At 38.7% G+C, this 24,557-nt stretch overlaps 1 protein-coding gene across 1 annotated transcript in view; it reads right to left on the reverse strand.

Annotated features, from left to right (window-relative positions):
* MDN1 (midasin AAA ATPase 1) overlaps positions 1-24,557 on the reverse strand; it is a 103,902-nt gene that overhangs the window by 55,404 nt on the left and 23,941 nt on the right. The window contains exons 17-42 of the mRNA XM_055809860.1: positions 23,069-23,172; positions 21,879-22,023; positions 20,397-20,493; positions 18,690-18,803; positions 17,899-18,046; positions 17,628-17,738; positions 16,645-16,796; positions 16,015-16,193; positions 15,447-15,655; positions 14,248-14,394; positions 13,349-13,490; positions 13,092-13,226; positions 12,877-13,015; positions 11,795-11,933; positions 11,569-11,699; positions 9,525-9,669; positions 8,264-8,393; positions 7,452-7,685; positions 6,516-6,713; positions 4,890-5,098; positions 4,232-4,354; positions 3,047-3,244; positions 2,847-2,954; positions 1,572-1,760; positions 377-466; positions 8-268 (exon numbers count right to left, since the gene is read on the reverse strand). Coding sequence (XP_055665835.1) covers positions 8-268; positions 377-466; positions 1,572-1,760; positions 2,847-2,954; positions 3,047-3,244; positions 4,232-4,354; positions 4,890-5,098; positions 6,516-6,713; positions 7,452-7,685; positions 8,264-8,393; positions 9,525-9,669; positions 11,569-11,699; positions 11,795-11,933; positions 12,877-13,015; positions 13,092-13,226; positions 13,349-13,490; positions 14,248-14,394; positions 15,447-15,655; positions 16,015-16,193; positions 16,645-16,796; positions 17,628-17,738; positions 17,899-18,046; positions 18,690-18,803; positions 20,397-20,493; positions 21,879-22,023; positions 23,069-23,172 — 3,977 coding nt within the window. The remainder of the gene's footprint in view (positions 1-7; positions 269-376; positions 467-1,571; positions 1,761-2,846; positions 2,955-3,046; positions 3,245-4,231; positions 4,355-4,889; positions 5,099-6,515; positions 6,714-7,451; positions 7,686-8,263; positions 8,394-9,524; positions 9,670-11,568; positions 11,700-11,794; positions 11,934-12,876; positions 13,016-13,091; positions 13,227-13,348; positions 13,491-14,247; positions 14,395-15,446; positions 15,656-16,014; positions 16,194-16,644; positions 16,797-17,627; positions 17,739-17,898; positions 18,047-18,689; positions 18,804-20,396; positions 20,494-21,878; positions 22,024-23,068; positions 23,173-24,557) is intronic.

Raw genomic sequence — 24,557 nt, forward strand, 5'->3', positions numbered from 1 at the left:
TATTTACCTGTTCAAATCCACCCAGGAGTTCAGTTGTATCCATCGCACTGTTCATTGCCATGATTTTTAGTCGATGACCAGTCAGATGGGCCAGCAGCTCAACAATACTGGTTTTGCCGACAGCTGCTGGGCCCACCAGGATTACCATCCAGCTCATGTGCACACATTTCATTATGGACTCGAGCGACTGCAGTGAATGATGCAGAAGTGAGAGATTTCTGCCAGGACGATGAATATAGTTGCCACGAGAAAGAACTGAATAACCGATCTGGAATGGATGAGACACAAATGGGTGAGTACTTCAAGAGGCAAAGGGGATTTCGCTATGCCAGTCACTTCCTTCTCTCTCAACTCTCAAAAACTCTTGCCAGTTTACCTGAACATTATATGGAGTGATGTGAAACTCTCTGGTTCCTGTATACACAGCAGCTTCCTCACCAAAAATGTCTCTAAACGTAGATATAACCTAAAAGAGTTGAAAGAGCAAAAAAGAGACTTGTCAGTTAAGTTATCCATTCTTCTAAAGATTTACTTACAAAATAGCCTTTCCTCTCAGCCCCACAGCTGTGTGATGGTAACTAACACAGTTTAAACTCAAGTGGCATTTCATTCAAAGTGCAGCAAGCAAGTAAAGTGAGTGTGAGCTACCCACAGCAACTCCTTCATTAACCATGCTTTCCTGTGACTCGAAGTACTCTAAGTAATGTTTCTCTTTACCAAAATACCGGGAAGTAAGTCACTCCATAAATAAGCTCTTTGATAACACACAAAAATTGTAATACTACAGGGAAGGGGAAAGTATGCCTGTGAGACAAATATCCAATCACATATAGTCGGTAACTTCAGTCTTGCAATTTGATTGACTTTTAGTTTAATACCATGTAAATGTTGTGAAATGAAACACAAGCAAAGGATTTCTAAGCAAGAGAGGGATAAGTGGGTAGCAAAGGTGGAATAACAACTGCGGTGAGTGTGTTTTGTAAGAGCAACCTTAAGCAGTGAGTTTAACAGAACGAGGGGAGCCATCTGACAGGCAGATGAAAGAACTGACAGATAAATTAAAGTCAATAAAAGAAATCCAAGCCAGAACAATTTAACAACACTGGCAGGGAAGAGCAGAATTAAAGGACATTATTTTTATTTACCATACTGACACAAACGCTTTTTAACCATAAATTTAAGAATCTCTCCATATCTCAGTGCTATTTCTCTTCTCTGCTGTCTTCTTTCCTCACAAATATGCATGCAACCCGTGCCACTTCTATGAGAACATTATTAATGCAGAATCACACAAGAATATGCTGTGTTTTGCTCTAAGTCCTCTGTTATTCTGCTTGCCTTCATTTATCTCAGCTTTCTGCTTTTATACTAGTAGGTAATCAAACTGGTATTTTAAATGACAAGAGGAGCAGGTACCTGTGTGACACTTCAAAACCCGAAACCTACCTGTTTTTGTTTTGTAAGAGGTAATGTCTATGAATGAATTTCAAGGCATCTTAAAGTTTACACTTGGATTTCTAGAAATACTTCCTGACAATCTGAAGAGCAAGGAAGAATACCACATGGCTCACCTTTTCTTTGTCTTTCCTGGTTCTCATTCTTTCTCCATACACCAAAAAAACATGCTGGCCTGGATCATAACATCCTGGTGACTGGTCAACAAGCATAAGCTGGCACCAGCGGAAAAGATCACGTAAGTTGAACTCCCAGGGTCCTCCTTTCTGTCCCCACTTTTTTTCAGTCATTACTTCTTTGTCAATCTGGAAAAGGTAGCATTTTAAAAAAAACAACCATCTTTTATTCTGCCCAAGTGCTGGTCTTCAAATATATTGTTTTTAAAATTCAACTGAACTTCTGCCTTTGGCACTGCTTACAAGACAGAGGATAACAGAAAGAGCAAGCTGTATTCACTTTCTGAAAACATCAGGAATCAAAGCTAAATTTAATTTGTCTGTTACTAACTCTCTCAATGCTCAGATTGCACACTATAAATGAATATTCTGTAAGATACTGCCACAAAAGATTTTACATAAAGCCACGGAATACTACTTTCACTTAATATTACTACCGGGTTTTTTTGTTTCATGACATGAAGATTAAATGTAATTTCAGAAGCACGACCATCAATAAAATTCTTACTGTGAATTTTATATTCAGCACTTTGCTCAAAATGGCAGCATCTAAGCCACAAAATAGCAGATTAAGTTGATGCCTTGCAGTTAATGCTGGTTGAAAACCTTTTGAATTAGCAAAATTTTAGATCCAAGCATCTCTGAACCCTTTGCTATGGGCAAATCCTATCAGGAAAGGCCTTCCTTTATTGGTCTCAGTGTTCCAGAAGAATGCCACATATACTTACAAGCTTCTGCTTCTGTAAAAGTCAGATGCTGCTTTCACAAACAACATGCCATAATAAAGAGCAGATTAAGAATTCAGACCAGGAACAAAAATACACATTTCAGTTCAGATACAGCTCATTCTGTTTGTGCTTCAAAAATAATCTATATGTGTGGAAAAACATCATTTTCTCAACTCACTTCAAGCTAACAAACCATAAATTTTTCCACCTTTTGTGGAACAAAGCCTTTATTTATTAATTTATTTTATCTTCTGTGAAAAGTAACGCTTCTTCAGTTATCAACCAAGTATCTGACTGTAGCGGTACAAGAGTTCAGGTGGGTTTCAGTGGTGTCTCCTTTACTTTCTTCTGCATATACTTCCATTCTGCTTTTTTACCCACATACTTCTCCGTAAAAATGCTTGGAAATATAACATTAGATTTAATTTTTAAAATCTTACTGCCTTCTGCCAATTTCTACACAAAAGAAATTAAGATATATATTTACCTTGTTATTGAAAGCAACCATGTTAGCAATAATACTTTTATCAATAGCAGGAAACAGCGTATTCCCAATAAACTCCATATCCTCTGCAGACAGTGGATCAACATACACCTGTAGAATCAAGAGCATGCCAAGCGTTGATACAGTCAGAAAACTACAAGACAGGATTCGTGACATAGTTTAAACCAAAAAAATAAGCTTGCCTGTGTAAATCTATTAAGAAAGGACTTGGGCAGACCCTTTCTTCCACCTCCTTGTCTGTAAGGATTCTGGCATCCAAAAATCTTAGTCATCTTGTGCTGTACGTGAAAATTCATTCCCAATTCTGGAACATAAATCTCTGCTCTGTGGTCAAAGCATGCATTGAGCCCCTCTAACACAGACTGAGAAGCCAGGTTCAACTGAGGAAAGAAATAAGGATATAACATTAATGCTCCACAAAATACTTTGGCATAATCTCTAGTTTAACAGTCTGGCATACTCAGAAGGTATGATGCAACTTCTTTGCTGTTCTAGCAGTCATATGTTATTACATCCAGCTAGACTGTTACTACACTGAAGCAACTAACACTTTTCCTAACGTGCACTTGCTCTCTGAAAATATATTTTCACCATGATAACGGAACAATTCTCCACTGTAAAATCTGCACGTTCAAGAAGTTTCTTCTGAACTTATGTTCACAGATCTGTGACATTCAGTGTTTTGTTTGCTTGTTTTTTTAAAGGAAGGAAGTCTGGGTTATTTAAATATAATGGTTGTTTAATGTGGTATTCTCCATAACAGGAAAAAAAAAGGTATAAAAACAGATAAAGAATTTAAGATTTTGCACTCTGCAATAATCAGAATGCATGCTGCCAAGAAGCGAGCTATGTGCGTGCGTATGCTTGAAAGCACTTGCTACATGGTACAGGAACAAACCTGTGGTGGCAAAACGGAACTCTTCATCATAATTAAATCTGTACCTAGTGTATTAGCACCAGCAAACCCCCTCCTATTTCAGTGAAATTATATCTATATAAGAGCATGTGTATCAAAACTTCTGCTGACGTGCTTCCCAAAAACTCTCAAATGTAAATTAAATCTATCCTTGCTTTTCTGCAGGAATTTATGCTGGGATTCGATCCTTGTTCCTGTGTCTAAAAGAGGTCTACTCAAAACCAGTCTTTTACACTCCCTCCACAGAGGGCCAATGGGCAGAGGGACTTGGAGATTATTTTTCTTTTAAGCAGAACTATCGCTTTCAATGTGGCACTAGATGCACATAACTAAAAGTAAGCAAAATTTATTTCAGCCATCAGCCCATGAAGGTATTTATCCTACATGGCAAATCACCCCCTTTGCTCTTCCAGAACATTCCATTTTATTTTTACCTCAAACTTGAATTTACCTCATCCAATACAATCCAGTGTCCAGCCTTTAATGCTGCTAGTAGTGGTCCATCACGCCAGGCAAATTCTCCTCCCTTCCCACCTTCAACAGGCAAGTCTGTCCCAAACAAGTCTGTTACATCCTTTGGGAAAAGAGAACAGGGGAGAGGAAGGGTGGGATTACAAAACTTCGCAAAGGTTCATAAACAGCCTTTGTTAACTTTACTTCACGTTTTCTCCCTCCCCTTCCCATACGTACATTTTCCCTCTATTTAAAAAAAAAATCAGAACTTGCTGGATGCTAAAAGGTTTTCTATGATAGGACTCCAGTGACCAGCTAGTCACTGTTTTTAACACCAAAAAACTAAATTAGAACAGAAAAACTAAAAAGCCTTAAAACAGTTTCCAAGTCACTTTACAGAAGCCAAGAAAAACCACAGGAGACACAGATACACGTCTTCACTTGAAAAGAACAGAAAAAACTGGTAATTGGTATTCGCTCAAAGAAGCTCACTGCTTTTTCTGGTTCCCCCTTCCCATCTAGTTTTATCTTGAGAGCAGGAAGGAAAAAATGACATTTCAGACTCAGTGTCAAATTTAAAAAGAACTATGCTTTTTAAGTTAAACAAAATCTCCCCCCTGCCATAAAAACTAAGTTACAAAGACATTTTATTCTACCGTTTGCTCAGACAGGTTGATTCGAACAAGACAGTTTCCCGAGGCTTTTGCCAGGGCAGCAACTAGACTAGTCTTGCCCACTCCTGGTGACCCCTCCAATAAAATAGGTTTGTTAAGCTGTAGGGCTCTTAACAGTCTTTGTGCGTTCACTGCTGTAGTCCCAGCATTTAGAGCATAGTCTGTAATGTTGCTCCTTTGAAGAAGAGGGCCTAGAACAAAGGAAAGGTAAACCAGAAAACAATTAAACCAAATGTTTACGCTGGAGCTGCTGACAGCGTGCTTCTGAATGAAACTGTTCTGTTAATCACTGATCTCATTACAACAAGCAACGGAGATCAAGCTTGTACCCCATTCTCACAGACGGAGCACATACTTCCTGTTTGACCTGCAGTTGTGTCTCAGCCCATCTCCACATGCTTTTGTTGAATTTTGTAAAAGCATATGAATATACGATTTATTTTGCCATGATACTTGGACACTTCCTGCTTCATGACCTAAACTAGAGATCTATCACAGAAAAAATCATACATCTGTACTTGTGCTTCAGATATGTGGACATAAAACTCAAAAGCGGCTTTTGAAAATTTGGCACTGAGGGATACAATTCAGTCATGTTATAGAACAACATATTAATCTGCTCCATACACTGCTAACTCTGTGAAGGAAGACTGCTTTAATTAAAACGTGGCGCTAGGCATGTACTTCCTTTACTGCTACTATGACATACAGCAAGGAGAGAGTACAGAGCTAGTCTGCCAAATTGCAGCCGGCACAGCTCACTGGGACATCACTCTGCAAATTCTGTAATACAGCATTGCTCAAGTATACAAGATATTAATCACCACTTTATCTTACACATCTTGATACCTGTTTAGTAGCAGAGGGGAAACTAAGCAATTTACAAAGAAGCATTACCTTGTACAATTTTATGCATGACTAACATAACCCACGGATATAAAAAAAAATGTTCAATGCTGAATGATTAATACAGCATTAGGAACATATAGTTCTATGTATTAAAACCCAACCAGCTCAACTAGAAAGCTCAGTCATCACTTTGTAGTGATGACTTAGTCCTGTCACTGTATTTTGAGGGTAGAAAGCAGTATTTTGGTAGTTCCATTTGCACCAATTTGTGACATGAGGGACTAAATTTTGCACAAATTGCAGTTTATCTTTGAGAGGCTACAGCAAGGCAGGGCTCTAGTCTTCATTCTGTTTAGCACTGTATGCAGGACTCCTGCTTCCCATGCTTTACAGAAGGGCCAGGATGAGCTGTAGCTTTAGTTAGTGGAAGTTAGCAGCCATTCTAACCATGCGAAGTGACAGAAAATTACAGCTCAGAATTAAAGAAGCTTTATTACACCAAGAAGCCTACCAAAACTAGACCATTAACCAGTAATTTTAAAAAGTCAAAGAAAGCAATTAACATGTGCCTTCTTAATAAACGTGACCCAATTGCAACCAACATACTTGGAGGCAGAAAAGGCTTTTTTTCTAAGGCCTGAAAACAAACTATAGATTGTACCATGATTGCTCAGGTACCCTACTTAGACCTAGTGGATAACAGAACTATTGGGAATAAAACCCACAGAATAAATGTCCCACTCCCACAAAGTCTCTTGCCTCTTGGAATAAAAAAGGGGTGGATTCCCATAAAGTCATCCATCCACACAAACTCTTTCTCCTTTGTTCGGTCATAAATCTTCAGTTCATTCTTCTGATAATCAGTCAGCTCAAGGAATTGACTCATTTTGTCATGTAAGAATGTCAGGCATTTTTCACGAGCTAATAAAGCCGTATCAGCTGAGCAGGATGTTGTACCTGTAATTAGAAAAGTTAAAAGTGCTTCACAAACGTAACTAGGCACATGTATCTTATGACTAAGAAACTCAATTCCTTCACAGATGCCATTTTTGTGCACACAGGTTTGTATTTCATGTTAGGGATTCTACTTGTCAGTGCTTCCAGTAACATTTAACATGGACAAATTGTTCTGTGTGCAATAATTAAGGACACCTTATTTCCAAACCCCTTTATTCTACCATCACTACCATCCTGACCCCTTGCCATAGTTGCTCCAGGCCTTCTTTCCCTGCATTTCTTGTGGTTTTTTCGCTTTTTTCGCCACTCCTATCTCCTATTTATCAGCTGGGCCCGTGACCGGACATTGAAAGATGCATTCTGAGCTATGCACGATACAGGCTAGTATCCAGATGCTGACATGTGGGATGGGAGAGAGAATAACACATGGTCATGTGATTAAGTACCATATCAGCTCAGAAAACTCAATAAAAAACACAAGCTTTCTTAATTTGTGTGCTAGCTTTTGAATTATTATGACTACCTCTAATTTACTTAAGCTTGCTGGATTACTCAAACTGTTGCTACTGAAACACAAAAAAGGCATACAAGTACAGGATATTGTTAAATGGAAGCGTAAACAACTCTTGGAAAAGTTCCATGCTGCCCCAAAAGCATTTTATTGCATTCTACTAAAAAATATTAATACAAATATATACCTTCATCTTTTCTGCTACCAGATGAGCACTGAAGACTTACCTGATCCTATCCCATCAATGTATACCAGACATGCAGCATGGACAAAAGACATCATTGGAGATATGTAAAGAATGCTATATTCCTTGGCAGAAGTTGACTCTTCATTCTCTACCATGACATTCATAAACTTAACCCAGGACAAAACGTCTCGCACACTGAGAATACACTGGCGACCAAACTCTTGATTAGTTAGCCATTCAACAAAGTCCATCATGAGCTCTGCTATGTCTGCCCCTGAAAAGAGTAAAAAAACAAACCCCCAAAAAAATCAATGGAGCTACCACATAATTTTGTTGGTCACACCTACTACAGTGTTGCATAAAAAGCATCAATAAAGTAGACATAGCTGTCATATGCCTGAGCAACGTGGATGGGTACTCCATGTCCTAACAGGCAGGATAACCAAAGAGTTAGTCCATACCTGTGCTGTCATTACAGATAGTATTAGTCACTTGATTCTGTCTTGTTACTTGAATTTAAAACTAACAGTGAAGCTGCTGGCAGAAAATGAAGTGTCAGTTCTTTCAACACCTTACATGGAAACAAAGAATGGGCACTGAAGGGCTGGGGATAATTCAACTACCTGGACAGTGAAGCAAATACAGCCTTGAACTTACTTCTGGCTAGCCGTGTAACAACATACACAATGAGGGAAGAACAAAGTCCGAACTATTTCATAACTGTCCTCAGACAGAAATGTACTTATTGAAAAAGGGGACACACAGGTGTAAATTCTGACAAAATTTCAGCAGCCTCCATACTAATTTGTTTTTTAACAATGTTTGAATACCAATACAAGGAGAAATACCCACCTCGATGGTTTATTCCGCTCAGTGACAACCCTGGATGAAGATTGTGTTTTACAATCTGTATCAAATCATCACGGCCATTGCTTTGCGGACACCATATTTCTGTAAATCTGTTGCGCAATGCAGGAGAAAGCTGCAAATGAGCAGAATGACATAGCAGTTGAAGTTACATTACAGCATATTACATAAGGTTGCAGTTAACCGATAGCCTTGTAGCCCTAGTACTTGCAAACAATAAATAAAATTACCAGTCTAGACCTTTCCTTCTAATTTTGCCAAGGTCACTCTGTAACACAATCTTTGAGAGAATGTGGATTTTAAGATTTCTAGTATTGGCATCAATCCAGGAAATAAAAGATGAAGAAAGTTGAAAAGAATATGGGAAGAAACGGAGCTGGTTTGCAAGCACCAAAGCTCCATTTCATTCTAGGACATCACGTATCAAGCAATAGCTACACAATGTCCCTTCGCATACAAGAAGCAAACTACCACACGGAAATTTGCCTTCAATTGGAACTCGCTTCTGTAATTCCTCTTTTCCTCTGGCTGAATTAGTCAAGCAAAAAAACATTAGTGTAAACATAATGCAGAAATAAATCCCCTTTAAACACATGGCTTTACAATGAGTTGTTCTGTACTGTAGAAACCACTGTAAATGGAGTATCCATCTTCTTTTGAGTAGAAGAGCTTATAATTCCTTTTTTTAGTCCTAGCTCTCAACACTGCTTAAAAGTTTATTTTGTTGGGTCCCCCTCCCCCCAGTCTGTCCTAAGTTACTTAAAGCTGAACTTCAGAAACAGATTTCCTCATTTAATGAGAAAGGTCTTTGGGGATGTGATGTTCATACCCACTGAAAATTACAAGACGACTTCCGTCACTTTCTGAACAGTATTACAGAGAATAATCTATTACACAACTTCACACTACTCCAGACTCATGTTAGAGTTGGATTTTCTTGCTTCCTGAGCCACAGTTCCTGTACTTGAAGTATTCTACATACCAAGTCTACCTGGAGTATTTAGAGGCCTGAAGTTTTCTGACTTTCTGCTGAGCATCGACTTAATGTTGTCAAAACGTCAGCACACAAAAGTGACGAAAACTAGATACATCCTGATCCTCCTCTACAGCAAGGAAGCAGATACCTCCTAGGAAGCACCGGAGGCCAGAACTGGCATGACACATTTTTGCATTGCACCTCCAAATCACTAAACAGTCAACATGACCAGAAGATACAGGCTGTATTTCCAGTTGCTTTGACATTTACCTCTTTTTTCCCAAAGTCACCTCCTGGGTTCATGGTTGCAAGGATACGGAATTTCTTTCCTGCAACTAACAGCTCTACCTCATTTTCCTCATCGTCTTGACCACCTTTTTCAGCAAGTACCAATGTCTTTTCAGCTTCAAGAACACTAGAGAAGGTTAAAAAAATGTTTTAAATTTCATTTCACACTTCAAAACGTCACTTAAAAATGAAAATCACATGAATTGGGCAGAAGTCATATAAAAATTCAAAATAATAATTTTTTTAAATCTGTTCATCCTCCCCAAATGAGAACACTTCTGATATTGTTCAGAAGGAAACTCTACCCAATCCTGTCAATAAGGTTCAGCTCAAATGATCTGTCAAAAAAACCTTACCTAATAAAGTGTTGCAGCACTCTCCAAACTAGCCGGCTGCAACAAGGCCTTTTACCATCACATACCAGCACACTCTTCATGCCAGTCCCTCTGAAGTGTTGCAGCACTCTCCAAACTAGCCGGCTGCAACAAGGCCTTTTACCATCACATACCAGCACACTCTTCATGCCAGTCCCTCTGCTGCCTTCTCCTAGTCTCTCCTCATCCAGGGCACGCTCTCTCTGCTTCTCCCTCTTCCTCAGCTGCTCTCTCTTCCGTGGCTGCCCAACCACTTCACAGAACCAGCCACAGCTGCACCTTGTCTACATCGGCCAACCCACCGCCCCTGAAGCCAGCCCACAGCTGTATGTTATCAATGATAATTAACCTGCCTTCATTCCTCTACAATAAAGTACATACCTCACAGATCTCTTTACAAAAGCAATGGCAAAATGTACATTCATAGGAGCTAGATAAAGAGATCTGCACAGTGAGCCAATCTTCAAGGTGAGAGATTATACATCTGAGAAGCATTCTACTAGGTTTCTGTGCTTTGGGGGGATTTTGTTTGGTTTATTAGCTGTACTTCACTGTATGCTGAAAGCTGTGAAAGTTTGAGCTATTATCTGTTTAGAAAGACACTGCTTAGTATCACTGCCAAAATAAACTTTAACTGAACTTTATGAAAGATAGATGCAATAACACAATGAAACAATCCCAGCTTGTAACAGAGAGGGTCTGGATATGGTAGAAAAATAAAGCTTCTAGTCATCTCAATATAATGGGCAATGGAAAAGACTAAAATGAGGGATACTGCTACAAAGAGATAATGACATGAAATTTGGTTTTTGGTTTGGATTTTTTAATTTTTATTTTTACACACACAAAGGAGGGGAAAAAAACTAGATGTTGTTTCTGGGATTTGATAAGATGCATCATTTTCAAGAGCTCACTGACAGGCTGAAAATATGAATATTACAGATGGTAAATTGGAGATTTTACTTTTAGTTTCCAATTTGACTAATGCTGTAAACTGTCTTCAAATACTGTTTAAACTGTTTCAACCGAACTTGGGTTTATGTTCTTAATTTCTTTATCCAGGGACTTGAGCTACCGAATAAAGGAAACACTTTCATCTTATCTTTGTCGATGAAACAAATACAGCAATTTGAGCGCAGAGCAGTCTGCAGCAGCACTATAAGGCCAAATGGAAAGTAATGGCACCAACCAAAGCATTTAAACCCAATGATTCAGCGTACCAGTATATGTCAAGCAAACATATACACATCTGCTTTTCAGTTGAAGTCCCTTTCATTTTTCCAGGTATGTTAAGACATCAAGGCAGGTAAGACAAGGAAGTTTCATCTTGTCTTAACTTACTATCTTTTCCCCCAGCTGTAACTAAAATTGCACACAGCACAAATTGTCTAATTAATTACTGTGATTAAAGCTAGCACCTCTGTCAGATGACAACCAGAAAACCAAAGGAAACTGGCACAGAAGTTGAAATACGAATAAGGCCAGAGTTATTTGGGTCATTCTCCCTTCCAGCAAGGCCTACAACAATGAAGACAGCAGCTCCCCCAGGCCAGGAAACAAATCTGCGTAAAAGCAGCTAGATTTACCCTGTTCACACTGTATAATGAATAGACACACTGAGGATACTTAATACTCACACATTTAAGACATACCTGTTAAGTCGCTCTAGTACAGAATCATCTGCTAAGGAAATCTCATCAAGGAGAAAAAAACCCTCCTCCTTCATTGCTAAAACAAGGGGTCCATCACACCACTCAAAGAGTCTAGAACCATCAGATTCCTCCTAAGAAATGGAAAAGGAAGTCAAAAGTCATTAGTAATTGCTACTTTTTGCTTCCATTGTCACACCATCCAAACTGCTATCTATGCAAGACAAACCTGGTCTTTTGACCTCTGTCTGACTGGTCGCAGTCCTCCCAGGAAGTCTGACGTCTCCATGTGCAAGTGACAGTTCACGGAGTATAGCTTCTGATTTGTTAATGCTGCAAAGATCTGACAAATGGTCGTTTTACCACACCTGCAAAGTAATTTAATTGAAAGGGAAGAATAAAAAAACCCAAACCAATCAGCTCACTTTGGACAGGATTCATACTTTTGTTGAAGACCTATGCAGCAAGGACTAGCATGCAGATTTCCTTCTGCTCCTTTCCTTGAAAGAAATGTATGCGAAGTGAAGTCATTTTTGGCACAACTACTGTTGCCAAGTTGGGCAAGATGCCTTTAATAAAATTTAAATCAGTATCTGCATTGATGGATTTCTGCAGGTTTAAAGTCAAACTTATTTCAGCTTGCCCCCACAGGTACTCAACTAGCCAAACACTGCACTAAACTGGAGATGCTACATGTCTAGACCGAGCCTAAGTCTGAGGATATAAACTGCTGAGTATCTAGAGTTCTCATTTATTACCTAAATAATTTTACTCGCTTTTCCTGCATTTTTCTTCCCTTCTCTCCTACAAAAAATAACTCTCCAGATTTATAACCAGCATAGGAGCAGACACCATCGACTTCCACAATCTCCTTTACAGCATATGAAGCAGTGGGGGAGGGGTGAAGTAGTTTTAAGAGCTTGAATATAGCCTTCCTACATGTAAAGTGAAGGTGCTCTGAAACACACAAGTATCAAGATTCCCCAAAAGCAGTCTCTCCAGTGAGGCACAGTGAGACTCTACAGGGCATCTTGTGAAAAGCGGTGACAGAAGTCAGCTCTTTCCATTTTTACTACTTTCCGTATAATTTCTACGTAGTTATACATAATGCAGATAATCCCCTTCAAGATTTCTGCTGATGTAGATGTAATTGCTTCTCCTCAATAGGGAACTGAAAAACTTGCAAGTCTGCCTAGACAGAGGCTGAACTATCCCAGGTAAAGCAGCACTGAAGCCCACACAACCATTTTGTGTCCGACTCAGTGGCTGGTGCAGCACTAAAAGGAACTACATAATGAAAGTTAAGGTTACCCAGTGTCTCCCACCAGCAGTACGGGTTCGCCAAACTCCAGGGCTCGTCCCACCAAAATGGCAAGTCTTCTCATCCCTTGAGTCCAAACAATATGGTTAAAATCTCTGTCCATCACTGACATCTGTGTGGAGGATTTATCTGCAGGACACAAAGCAATCCATCAGCTTCCATCACATCTAGGGAACTACCAGCGTGGTCCTTCTAAGAAACTCACCCAGTAGCTTTTTGACGCTTTCCCCTGAGAAAAGACACTCAGGATGCAGTGTTTTCTTGAAGTGTTTTTCAAGGACCCTCTGAATAACATCTACCTCCTCTTGCTTCCTGACTCTGCCTGCCAGAAGCATAAAACCTATATAACAGAGGAAGAAAGCAATTACTAATCAGTGGTTAATCAGCAACAAAAATTTATACTTAAGAACTGGGGTTAGAAAGCAATTTACAGACACTTTAACCTGATGTAGCAGGGCTCACCATCATTTGCTAAGTGCTGAAGCCAGTCATAGTCCTTTTCCAGCTGTTCTGCCAATCTGTACCTTTCAGCCCAACGAAACAGATCCCGCAGGGTAATGAACCCATGCTTCCCAGCAAACACCGTTGAACCTCTGCGGTAAGACTGTCATAAGAACAAAACATGAGCCATTTTTTCATGAACCTGTCTAAATACTTAGAGCAAAGCTAATCTTTGCTGTGACACTATTCAAACAAACTGTATGCAAAAAAAAAAAAAAAATTGTACAGTCATGACTCCCTAACTCAAAACTACCTTTAAGCGGGTATTTTATAGGTACCCAGGAACAAAATATTATAAAAATAAATAAAAAAACTAAGAAGAAAATAGGTACCTGGAAGAAAATAAAATCCAAGCAAAAGATTAGGTTCTACACCAAAATACGTATTAGCACTTTGAAGCATGGTCTGGTTTGTGTTGCTGCAATCGCTTTTAAATACAAGATAGTATGTAGCTACATACTGAGGGTTAAATGCCTGTTAAACACAGGAATGTCAGAACACATCCAAAATTATTGCTTAAACACAATACCAAATTTAGCATGAGCCAAAGACAGCTACGAATTCAATACCATACTTTGCATCCAGAGTAAGGGATTATTCTACACATCAAATTCCAAGGCCTTTGGTTAGTAATTTTTTTTTTTTTTCTGCTAGCAGTCTCACAAATCTGACAACACCTTCTCTATTCTCTGCCTTAACTAGTGAACTAAGTACTTTGGTGGGTCCTCTTCCATCAGTTATGGTTTAGGTTTTTAAGTATCTGCCAGCTAGCAACACCTTGCCTCTCCAAAGGAATTTCTACCGCTTTGTGCTGAAATATGTTTGCATGTCTTCTACAAAAAGAAGAGAGACTCTCATACTTGCAGGTCTAACATGACTTTGACAAGCTTGCTGCAGTAAGAAGGTGGCAAACTGCATCGCTTGTACAGGATTGTTTCCAGTTCAGAGCTTGGCAGTTCATCAAAATGCAGCTCCACAAAACGATTTCTGAAGGCTCTGGACAAAACCTAAAATATGAGAACATACTATTGCTTGAACTTTTTCCTTTGATATTCCTCATGTCATGTATCTTCCCCTGCACATCCAAAGAAAATAAGGATAGTGCCATAGCATATAAATTAGCACATACACATGAACATTGAAAGAAAGTTAAGCACCATCTAAGCACCAAACAGAACAGCCACTTTGCTCACTCCCCCTACAATGCGATGGGAGAGAGAATCAGAAAAGTAAAGGTGAGAGAATTTGTGGTTTGAGATAAAGACAGTTCCGTAGGTAAAGCAAAAGGTGTGTACACAAGCAAAGCAAAACAAGGAATTCATTCACCACTTCCCATCAGTAGGCAGGTGTTCAGCCATTTCCAGGCAATCAAGGCTTCATCAGGCGCAATGGTTATTTGGGGAAACAAAGACTGAACATCCCCCTCTTCCTCCTTCTCCCCTAGTTTGTATTGCTGAGCACTATGTCATATGGTATGGCACATCCCTTTGGTCAGCTGGGGTCTGCTGTCCCAGCTGTGCCCCCTCCCAGCTCCTTGTGCACCACCAGCCAGCTCACTGGTGGGTTGGGGTGAGAAGCAGAAAAGGTCTTGACTCTGTGCAAGCACTGCTCAGCAATAACTAAGGCATCCCCGTGCTATTGACCATTTTGGTCACAAATCCAAAACATAGCACCATACCAGTCACTATGAAGAAAATCAACTGTTCCAGCCAAAACCAATCAAAACGGACACCAACAGCCTAAATCAAATCTCTTTGCCGGTGCTCTTGAGCAAGAAATGCCAAGTCAAATGTAATATACATGAACTCCAGCTCAGTAAAGCACTTAAATCTCAGCTACTAAGAATGAACTAGAAATTGGTATCTGCAAAACGAATAGCCAATGTAAACAGAACCTAGCTGTTTTGAAAGTTAGTCCACAGCCACCTCAACTTCTACCTCTTGACAGTTTCATGTTAATGCTGTGCTACACATCAGAAAGTTTTCACATCAGACTTCTATGTACAAGAAGGATTAATTCCCTAGAGCCATAGCTACTCAAAGGAAGAGATTATACAGACCTTTCTGCCACCATAGAGTCCTGGAGGATTTTGTGTAGCAAACAGCATGAAGCGAGGGTGAGCTTTGACAACTTCCTGGGTTTCAGTAATGAACAGCTCCCTGTTATCATCCAACAAACGGTTGAGAGCCTCCAGAACATCAGTGGGAGCCAAATTCAATTCATCTAGAATAATCCAGTAACCCTTTCTCATTGCATCTATAAGAATGCCTTGGAAGGAACAGAAAAAGTCCTAGATAAAAATCTAAGAAACTAAATGCAACAGAAGTATGCATTCAGACTTTCAGCAACCAGTTTTACTCAGTATAAAATCTAATCCAGAGATGGAAGCAACAGTATTGTTTAAATTGTTGAATTATCTTCTTCATGTCCAATAGGACAAGTATGATGAGACAAACATGAACTCTTAAGAATCCACTGAAATTCACGTAAGTGATCTTCATAATATGTAACTACTAACTTTATGACAGGCCATTTCTCTATTGTAATAAACCAGACAAGTTAAGCAGAAAGGAAAAAACAGTGGAGTGAGACAGGAATTTGGAGTAAATATAATTATGCCCACTCACCTTCCTTAAATACCAACTTCCCAGAGGCATCTGATGTATAACAGCCAATATATTCCTGGATGTCAGTATGCTCATGATTGTTAATCCTTACACAATGATTCCCAGTAGCAGCAGCCAACCAGCGAATTAAACTGGTCTTACCAACAGAGGTGTCGCCTTGAATCAGTACTGGATGAGTCCTAAAAAGGGTAACCAAAGTAGTGGTTTAGAAGCACAAGTCATATCTTTCCAATATACAAGATATCAACATTGTTTGCAACTTTCACAGATCTACATCACCAAACTTTGGAGTATCCAAGATCATATGCTAACAGGGGAACATGAGTAACTTTACTCCCAAGTGCTAACTGCTACCCACGGCAAGTTTTACATAGCAGTGTGAAATAAACAGGTTATTCTAACTACAAATTTCTAGATTATCATTTAAATAAAACTAGGATGGCAGTAAGACGGTTTAAAGAGACAAGAAATAACAGGTATGAATTCAAGTCACTGTATAATGAAAATTTAACTGTAGAGGGAAAATAGGTACTCATGCCAAACAATAAAGGCTAGACAGACAGCAACACCTGAGGCCCAAATAAACATCTTTAATTTAGTTTTTTAATAGAAAAGTTCAAACCAACTTACCCTGCAGACACAACTCTGGCAATGTCTTTCAGATTAAGCTTAACTGAAGGGGTTAGCACATACATCTCATCTACAGTAGGTTCTTTATCTCCAGCTGAAATCCAGTATCCTTCTATTAGTATAAAACTTCCTCTTTGGGGTTTTGGTATTTGCTAAGGAGACATGACAGAAATAACAGATTATACAAATGAGTTTTAATTTGCTAATGAAGACAACTACTATTACACCACTGCAACATACTCTGTAAGAAGCCATTTTAAATTAACCCCTGAACACTCCTGCGGTAAGCACTGTCCCCTTGTCCCAGAATGCAAATTACAAAAAAGCCTGACCAGATTATTTCAAGGTCATGAAGCAAGAATCTTTGCCAGTGCCAGGAAAATAAAAATGTCTCAAGAGTCCTAGCACTGAATTTTGAAGTATGCTTTCAAGCAGGAAATCAGCTTCTATCTTTTTATATTCATACACATTTTCTAATATGAAGTGTTTTATTTTGAAACAAATACCTGTCTCTTACAACTGGCTTCCTCCTCCCACCTGTCCAGTCCCCTCTGCAAACTCATGCTGGGCTTCCAGCACTTAGCAAGATCCTTCCTTTCCCATTAGAGACAAAGCACGGATGTTTACTTTGTATCCGTATGTCCTGCATTCAGTCTAAAAATAAAAAGCCTGTGGAAGCTCCTCAAAGTCTGTGAAAGATTTACAGTTGCAGGTACTGTATTAAGCTGCCCACATTCACAATGCTGTAATTATTCAGACTTCCATATAATTTCAAATTAACAAACTAGCTAACATATGGGCATTTCAAGCAGAAGTAAAACATTACAAAGGAACTATTACTTTTTTTTTTTCCTAGTTCTTATCTTTGTAACATGAAAAACAAGATTAAAAGAAGGAAATGTCAAGGAAAAAGGCAAAGAGGACAACTCAAAATAAATTCTACTCTGAATAATAAACAGTTCTATATAGGCTTAGTTACCTACCTGCTTGAGAAGGCTTTTGATGTTGCCAGAGACTATATGTTGGCAAATTAGCTTTTGAACAATTGGGTGAGAACCTCTGTCAAGCTGTGTCAGGAAACTCAAACAGAAGCCCTAAGAAGGAGGATTATTTTCAGTGATAAAATGAAAAATTATTAGGGGAAAAAAACAATATTAAGGAATCATTTCTGTTCAATACCGAACTTAGAAGAGAATCATCATCCTATACCCAAACAGCCTTTGTAGTGAAACAAACCCAAACATAGGTAGTCACCTCATACAGTGAGCGTGGTATGCTGCTACATGGATTAGATGCTGCAAATCTCAGTGCCCTGCAAAGTGTACGGAGGCTGTAGTGAGGTCTGTGGCCAGTTCCATCTACCAGCTTTGTTTCTGCTTCCTTTCTCACAGATAAATAAAAGCTGCAAAAATAAAGAATTAGATTGTACTATTACTGATCAGACCACTGGAATTAAACCCGAAGTATGAACACTTAAGCCTATCTCCAACTGTCACTCTTTTCACAGGTTAGGAAAGCCATGCCAAATTCTGCCATCTGTACAGTCAGTGAAGCAAAACAACAGAATATTTTAGAACCTTATTTTTGAGAAAGCTTGATATACAGAGAATGCCTATAAACTCAAAGTATTCTAAACTTACAGTAGTGCTGCAGGTTAATGCAGTGAGAGAGTACACCTTAAACTAGGGAAAGAAGGGTAACTTGACAAACACACAAAACTTTCCTTGGTATGATCTACAGAAACAAACCATTTTATTAGCCTCTCAAATGGGAAAGAGGCCTGCAACAACAATACTACTTTTTAACTGGTGCCATCAAGAAAGCAATTCTGAGTAAGAAAAAGTAAATCTCCTCCCCACAAGAACAGAAACCTTCAGAATGAAGAGGATGGATGTCTATGCTCTTCCATTTCCTAAGGCTATGTGAACTATTGCATAGGGAGCATTATGGGGTTTTCCAAAACAGTCTAACCACAGACTACAGTTACATACTTTCTTTTTGTGACTTATTCCCTCAAAGATTTGAAGAGATTACAACCAACTTACTTCACAATTCCTTGTACTGTATTTTTGTTCACATTCAAGCCTCTCAGATAATCCATGATAAGAACTTGCAAGTCTCCTTCATTTCTCAATTCCTCTACATAAATTTCAGTAAACCTGTAAGAATCAAATCAACCCGTAACACTTAAGACATCTGACTATATTAAAAAAATCATATTATATATGACTTGCATGGCATACACATCTAGAATTTTGTAAAGAGCAGAGAAACAACTTTCCAGACTACCTATACACAGACTCAAGAACCAGAGTAATTAAAAACCAAAAGATCACTACTAATACTTCCAAGCAATTTATCTGCATTATTTTAACTTAGTAGACTGAAAATAAACTATGGAACTGTATTTTTTAAAACTAAAATTCTAACTGGTTTGCAACAGATATCCAAACATTACAGCCTGAACACTGGAACACTGACACAGCACAAGCACTTTTCAAAGTGAGCTCTCTAGTGCTCTCTATTTTTAAAGAGTGGACACTTACAAGATATCACCCATTCTAATTTTGTTCTGACTAGCATATCCAAATTGTTTTCTACTTTTACAAATAACCAGCTCAGCAATGACAAAATGAGAAAATTTGACAAATAAGCAAAGGAAAATTAGCAGCAAAACATGGGCTCACTCAAGTTCTGAGTATCTTTAAACACGTCAACAGAGTGCTTCATATTTAGTACACTACACTGGTAGCTCTAGTTAATGAACATACTTTCTAACTGTTACGTAGTCCAGTATATTTGCATAAGGTTTTGAAAATTAGTCTGCAGCCCTTCCATACCATGCATTATAGCTGAAACAATAGCTTAGAACACACCACAGCAAACCCAAAACAACTGAGGAATGCCATTAACTTCAGAGGGGTGGATGTTTTTGACAAATGTAAATACAAATTCATTTAAACTTAACAAGGCATGCTGAAGCTGAAGTGTCCTTTCTTCTGTATTACACTTTCTTTCCTTTTGCTACTAAGTTAGGTGAGCTAATAGCAATTGAACATTACTTTGCTATTAATAACTATAAATGACTAGTTACATATAGTTAGTGCCTCTCTACAGCATTTATGAATCTGGTGAGGGACTTACACACGTGACTTTTGGCACTCATGAGGGAAACTGCATCAAATAAAAGCAGATCTTTGCATTCAGAAACAGGCAGTACCGAAGAATGGATGTGCCACAACTGCAATTTCCTGGCTACAGCTTAATTGTTTGAAGATTTCACATCAAATAATTTGAGTATCACACATCTGCTCCACCATGCAGAACACCTTCCTTCAGAGTGACCAAGCCTGGATATACAGCACCTCTGAGTTATTGAAAGAAAGGCTCCTGAACAGTCACATCTCTCTATTAACCCCATCAGTAACAAACGGCTGCAGTAGCATTTCCAGACACTGACAGCTTAATTGTAGAGAATGATCATTCCCCTGCCCCCAGTGACAGCACTCTGCAGTACTGCTAGACCATTTGCTCATGCTCAGCAACTTTACAGAAGTATTTTCCTGATACTATTTCATGAAAAACCTTCACCATGATGCGGAAAGTACCTCTCGCAGGAAGTTAATTTGAGTTCAGACTTACATCCCCAGGCTTCAAATAAGGTGCTCTTCACTGGGTCAACTCGTGAAGCTAGTTAAAACTCTGAAAAAGACAGTGACTAAGTATTCTGCCACAGAATCATTATTCCCTACCTGTTTCTTATTCCTGGAGGAAGATTTCTCTTTCCAACATCTGTAGCTGGATTCATGCATGCAAACAAGCGAAAATCAGGGTGACGGACAAGAGGCTCTAAACAAAAACAGAAATAAGAGACATAAGGGTAATGCTAAACACAGTGTATTTATTATGTTAAAGTAGGTATATTTAATCTGAGTCAGTTTTCTATTACTGCAAAACTACATTTTCTTAAAATGCAAGGGTGAAAAGTTTTCAGAAAACAACCCCATGTAATTTTGTTAGAAGTACCTCTGCACTTTCACAACAGCCAGAGGCAAATGAAACTCTGACTTTTATTTGTGCATAGCAGGACGTTTTAACACCACAAAATATTTCAAATATTTTAAAAGCCCTAAACCTGGAACTCCTTCTGTCTCTTCCAGAACAATGGCAGTGTTTCCCTTAGCCAGGAAGAAAACGCAGTCTAGAAAGCTCATAAACATTTGTGTCTATCTGTAGCTCCCAAAAACAATACTCAGCAATTGCATTTTTTAACCTTTACGTCTGTACTGGCTCTGACTGGGAAGGAGTTAACTTTCTTCACAGCAGTCCCTGTGGTGCTGTAGAGAACACACCAATGTTTTGGTTATTGCTGAATTGTGCTGGCACAGCCTCAAGGCTTTCTCTTTTTCTCTCCCCTGCTCTCCCTCCTCCAGCAATTAGGCTAGGAGGGAGCAAAAGGTTGGGAGGGAACACTGTGGGGACAGCTGGCTGACCCAAACTGGCCAAAAGGATGTTCCCTACCATATAATATCATGCTCAGCAATAAGAACTGGGGTAGAGGAGGCAGGGGTGGTGATTTTTTTTTTCCCCAAGGTGGCTGCTGCTTAGAGACTGGCTGGACTTTAGTCTGTTTGTGTGAGCTGGTTAGTGACTGCCTTTGCATCACTTGTTTCACATGAGTTTTCTTGCTTTTACTCTCCACTCATCCTGCTGAGGGGTGATGGGGTGGGAGGAGCAAGTGAGCAGCGTATGGATGCTTACCTGCTGGCTGGGATCAACACACAACGACTCAGAAAAAGCAAAAGCGTTGTACACTTATTTCTAGCTGGAGAATATATTCACAGGATCAGTGAAAGATAATTACTACAGCAGCAACTGAACCTCATGTCCCATGCCTTTATCCATCTAGCTACCTCAATTTTATTTAAAAAAAAAGTTACATGCCTTGAATAGTCTTTAGAAGCAGTACTTACTGAGGGCACTAGAGAGCTCTGCTCCTTTTAGAGTACAAAAATGCAAAACCTACATCTGGCATGCTGAAATCTCCTGAACCACAGTGAATTAAAACTCCCACTTCTTGTATAAAACAATGAAGTCTAGAAAGAACACATTATTCTCTTCTGCACACACTCGTTTTAGTGGTAAATATTCTCAACTTATTTTCTGCCATGTATGATAAAGAATTCAGCTAACTGGATAGCAAGACATACCATAAACAAGCACAGAAACAGTACCTGTGTCTCCTCTGTCTAGTAACACCAGTGACCCAGATGATCCTTCCAATAAACCACTCAGGCACTCCAAAGTCTCTGCTGCAGCCAAGTTAATCTCATCCAATAAAATCCACCCTCCTTTTTTTACTGCTTGTGCCAGAGTACCCTAGAAGTAAGATCAATTTGTTAATTATATCATGAGCAATGCTATATCAACTGAAGCATCTGTATACTGGAAATAATACTTGTTTTGCAGCACGTGGGTTGATTAGACAAATGGCAATTTCAGACCATTTACAGCAACAGCAGTTTTATTGCTTTCCCTCAATAACAGCAATTATTTTGCAAACTGCAGAAGTCAGACAGTTATCACCATTATCAGCTGTGATTTACACTGGCTCAAATATAACAGAATTACGATCTCTTATTTGTACAATGCTACCTGTCAGTGACATCCATCACTGTGGTGCATAAGCTTCACTGACACCACTACAAGAATAAAGACAGTTAATTTAAAGAAATCCAAAGAAGAAAGCAATATTATGTTCCTTAAGGAACTTTATCTTATTAATTAAAACAATACTTAATTCAGAGGTTCTCCAACTATTCATACAGGTATTTTTTAGAAAGAGGACTGGTCAACGTTTTACACACTTTACACAGAATTTGGGAGCATATATTCAGTCTAATATGGTGACAAGGAACAAGCATGCATAAACCAACATAGTCACCCCTAATCACACAATGTCATTAGAATATTATATCATGGGTTTGAAACATTTCAAAAAATCGCTTCTAGATAAAACAGCATAGCTTCTTAATATTAAATCCTTCACAAAAATCCCTAGGCAGGAGCATGTCCTCCTGGAAATTGGTCAAATGTTTTTTTCTAATCTCATATACTTGAAAAGATATGGCATACTGCTGACACTCTTCAATCATACCAGTCCTAATTCCTATTATACAGCACTGAATTACTGTGTGACCACAAAACACTCTCCCACCCTGCATTTAACCACCACGTCCCTGAAGCATGGTGCTTCATTCATTCCACAGAGTTATCATGGAACAAGTTTTACTTCACAGCAGGATTCTTGTAGGAATAGGAAGCTATTCATACATTACTGATTACAAATAATAATAATAATAAAATACTAATTTAAATGCTTCTCCTTACTCCTCCTATCATCAAAATGCAAATTTCTACATACCTCAACAAATGCAAAGAGAAGAGCATTTTCTGTCATTTTCATCTGTTGATGAGCATGATTCAGTTTAAGACCAAATGCCTCCCACTTCTCCCTCAGCGGTGAGCCTGCAAGCAGAGCAAATTTTAGCTTGTACCATCAGAACAATAGCACAAAAAGTGTTTAACAACAGTATTTTAATCAAGTTGTTTCAAGCAGAGATACAAGAGTAAGCTTGACTGAGCAATGAAAACATTCAGGTTGTACAGATGATATCTCATGAATTAAAACAAACAAAACCCCCAAAATTAAGTTTTGCTGTGTTTTTTTGTTTTCAATTTAGCTGAACACTACTGATATGTGGGTACAAATAATTTGCTATTCATTCCAGCATGTTCTAGCTTAGGAACAAATAGTTATGCTGCTCTTGGTTCCAGCATGGCTGTTACCACTCTCCTAATTCTGAGACAGACATCTCAGAAAAACAAATCAAAAATTACAAGCCTTATGACAGAACACATTAACAACGAACACTTCAGTATCAGTAAAAACACTGTTGCTTATCAAACAACATTATTTACTATTGCACTTATTTCAATTATTTGTTTAAAGCTACAACCTGAGGTATATGCAGAATCACAATGACTTAAGTTGCTAGCTTTGCAATTTACAGATTTCAGCTTGTTTTTATTGTAGGATTGTCAATACTTGGAAGAAGTGGTCTTTAAAACTTCTTTTTTTTTTACATTTGCGGCCTTTTATTTTAATATCTGCATATTCAAAAGAACCAGTTAAAAGAAGCAGGGAGACAAAGTTCATAATTAAGTTTACTTCAACTTTTTACAAAAGCTACAACTTCACTTGTTCAGCAAGCCTAGAATCAGAAACCACTCCACAAAATACCAACATTGCCTCTGTCCCAAGTGGGTAGTGAAGTACAAAACAGGAAAAACTTATTTGGAGACAAAACCACAGTGAAAAATATTAAAGCACTATGCAAGCCAGCATCACTGGCAGTAAAACCAAGTCATCAGCAAGCTCTTGTAAGTCATTACTACCCTAAGAGAGCTATTACTTTGTGTTTGGGGTTTTTGTTGTTTTGTTTTTAATGCAGGATCTAAAACAGACCCAAGGAAATTCCAGGAGTGAGATAAATTAAGAATACATTCACACAGAAGACTAACACAAACAACAAAAACTGTTCATCCAGACCACAAACCAATAAATGCTGAGTGGAGATCAGATGTTAAGGGCACCACAGGTCAGACAAGTCAGCCTTCAGGCTGTCAGACATAGCTATCTGCAGGGATGAGCTAGAAAAAAAAGAGGAAAAAACCCCAACGCCCAAAACCCCAAAGAAAAACCAAAACAAAAACCCAACCACTATTCTAACAGTGTTGTGAATGTTTGAATGTCTTTATGTAGACACAGATTGCATTTTTCAAAACCAGAAGAAAGGATGTCATAAATGGTGATAAAAACAAAAAAACCCAACCATAAACAAACCCAAATT

Source organism: Falco peregrinus, chromosome 7 (assembly GCF_023634155.1).
Source record: "Falco peregrinus isolate bFalPer1 chromosome 7, bFalPer1.pri, whole genome shotgun sequence".
NCBI lineage: Eukaryota > Metazoa > Chordata > Aves > Falconiformes > Falconidae > Falco > Falco peregrinus.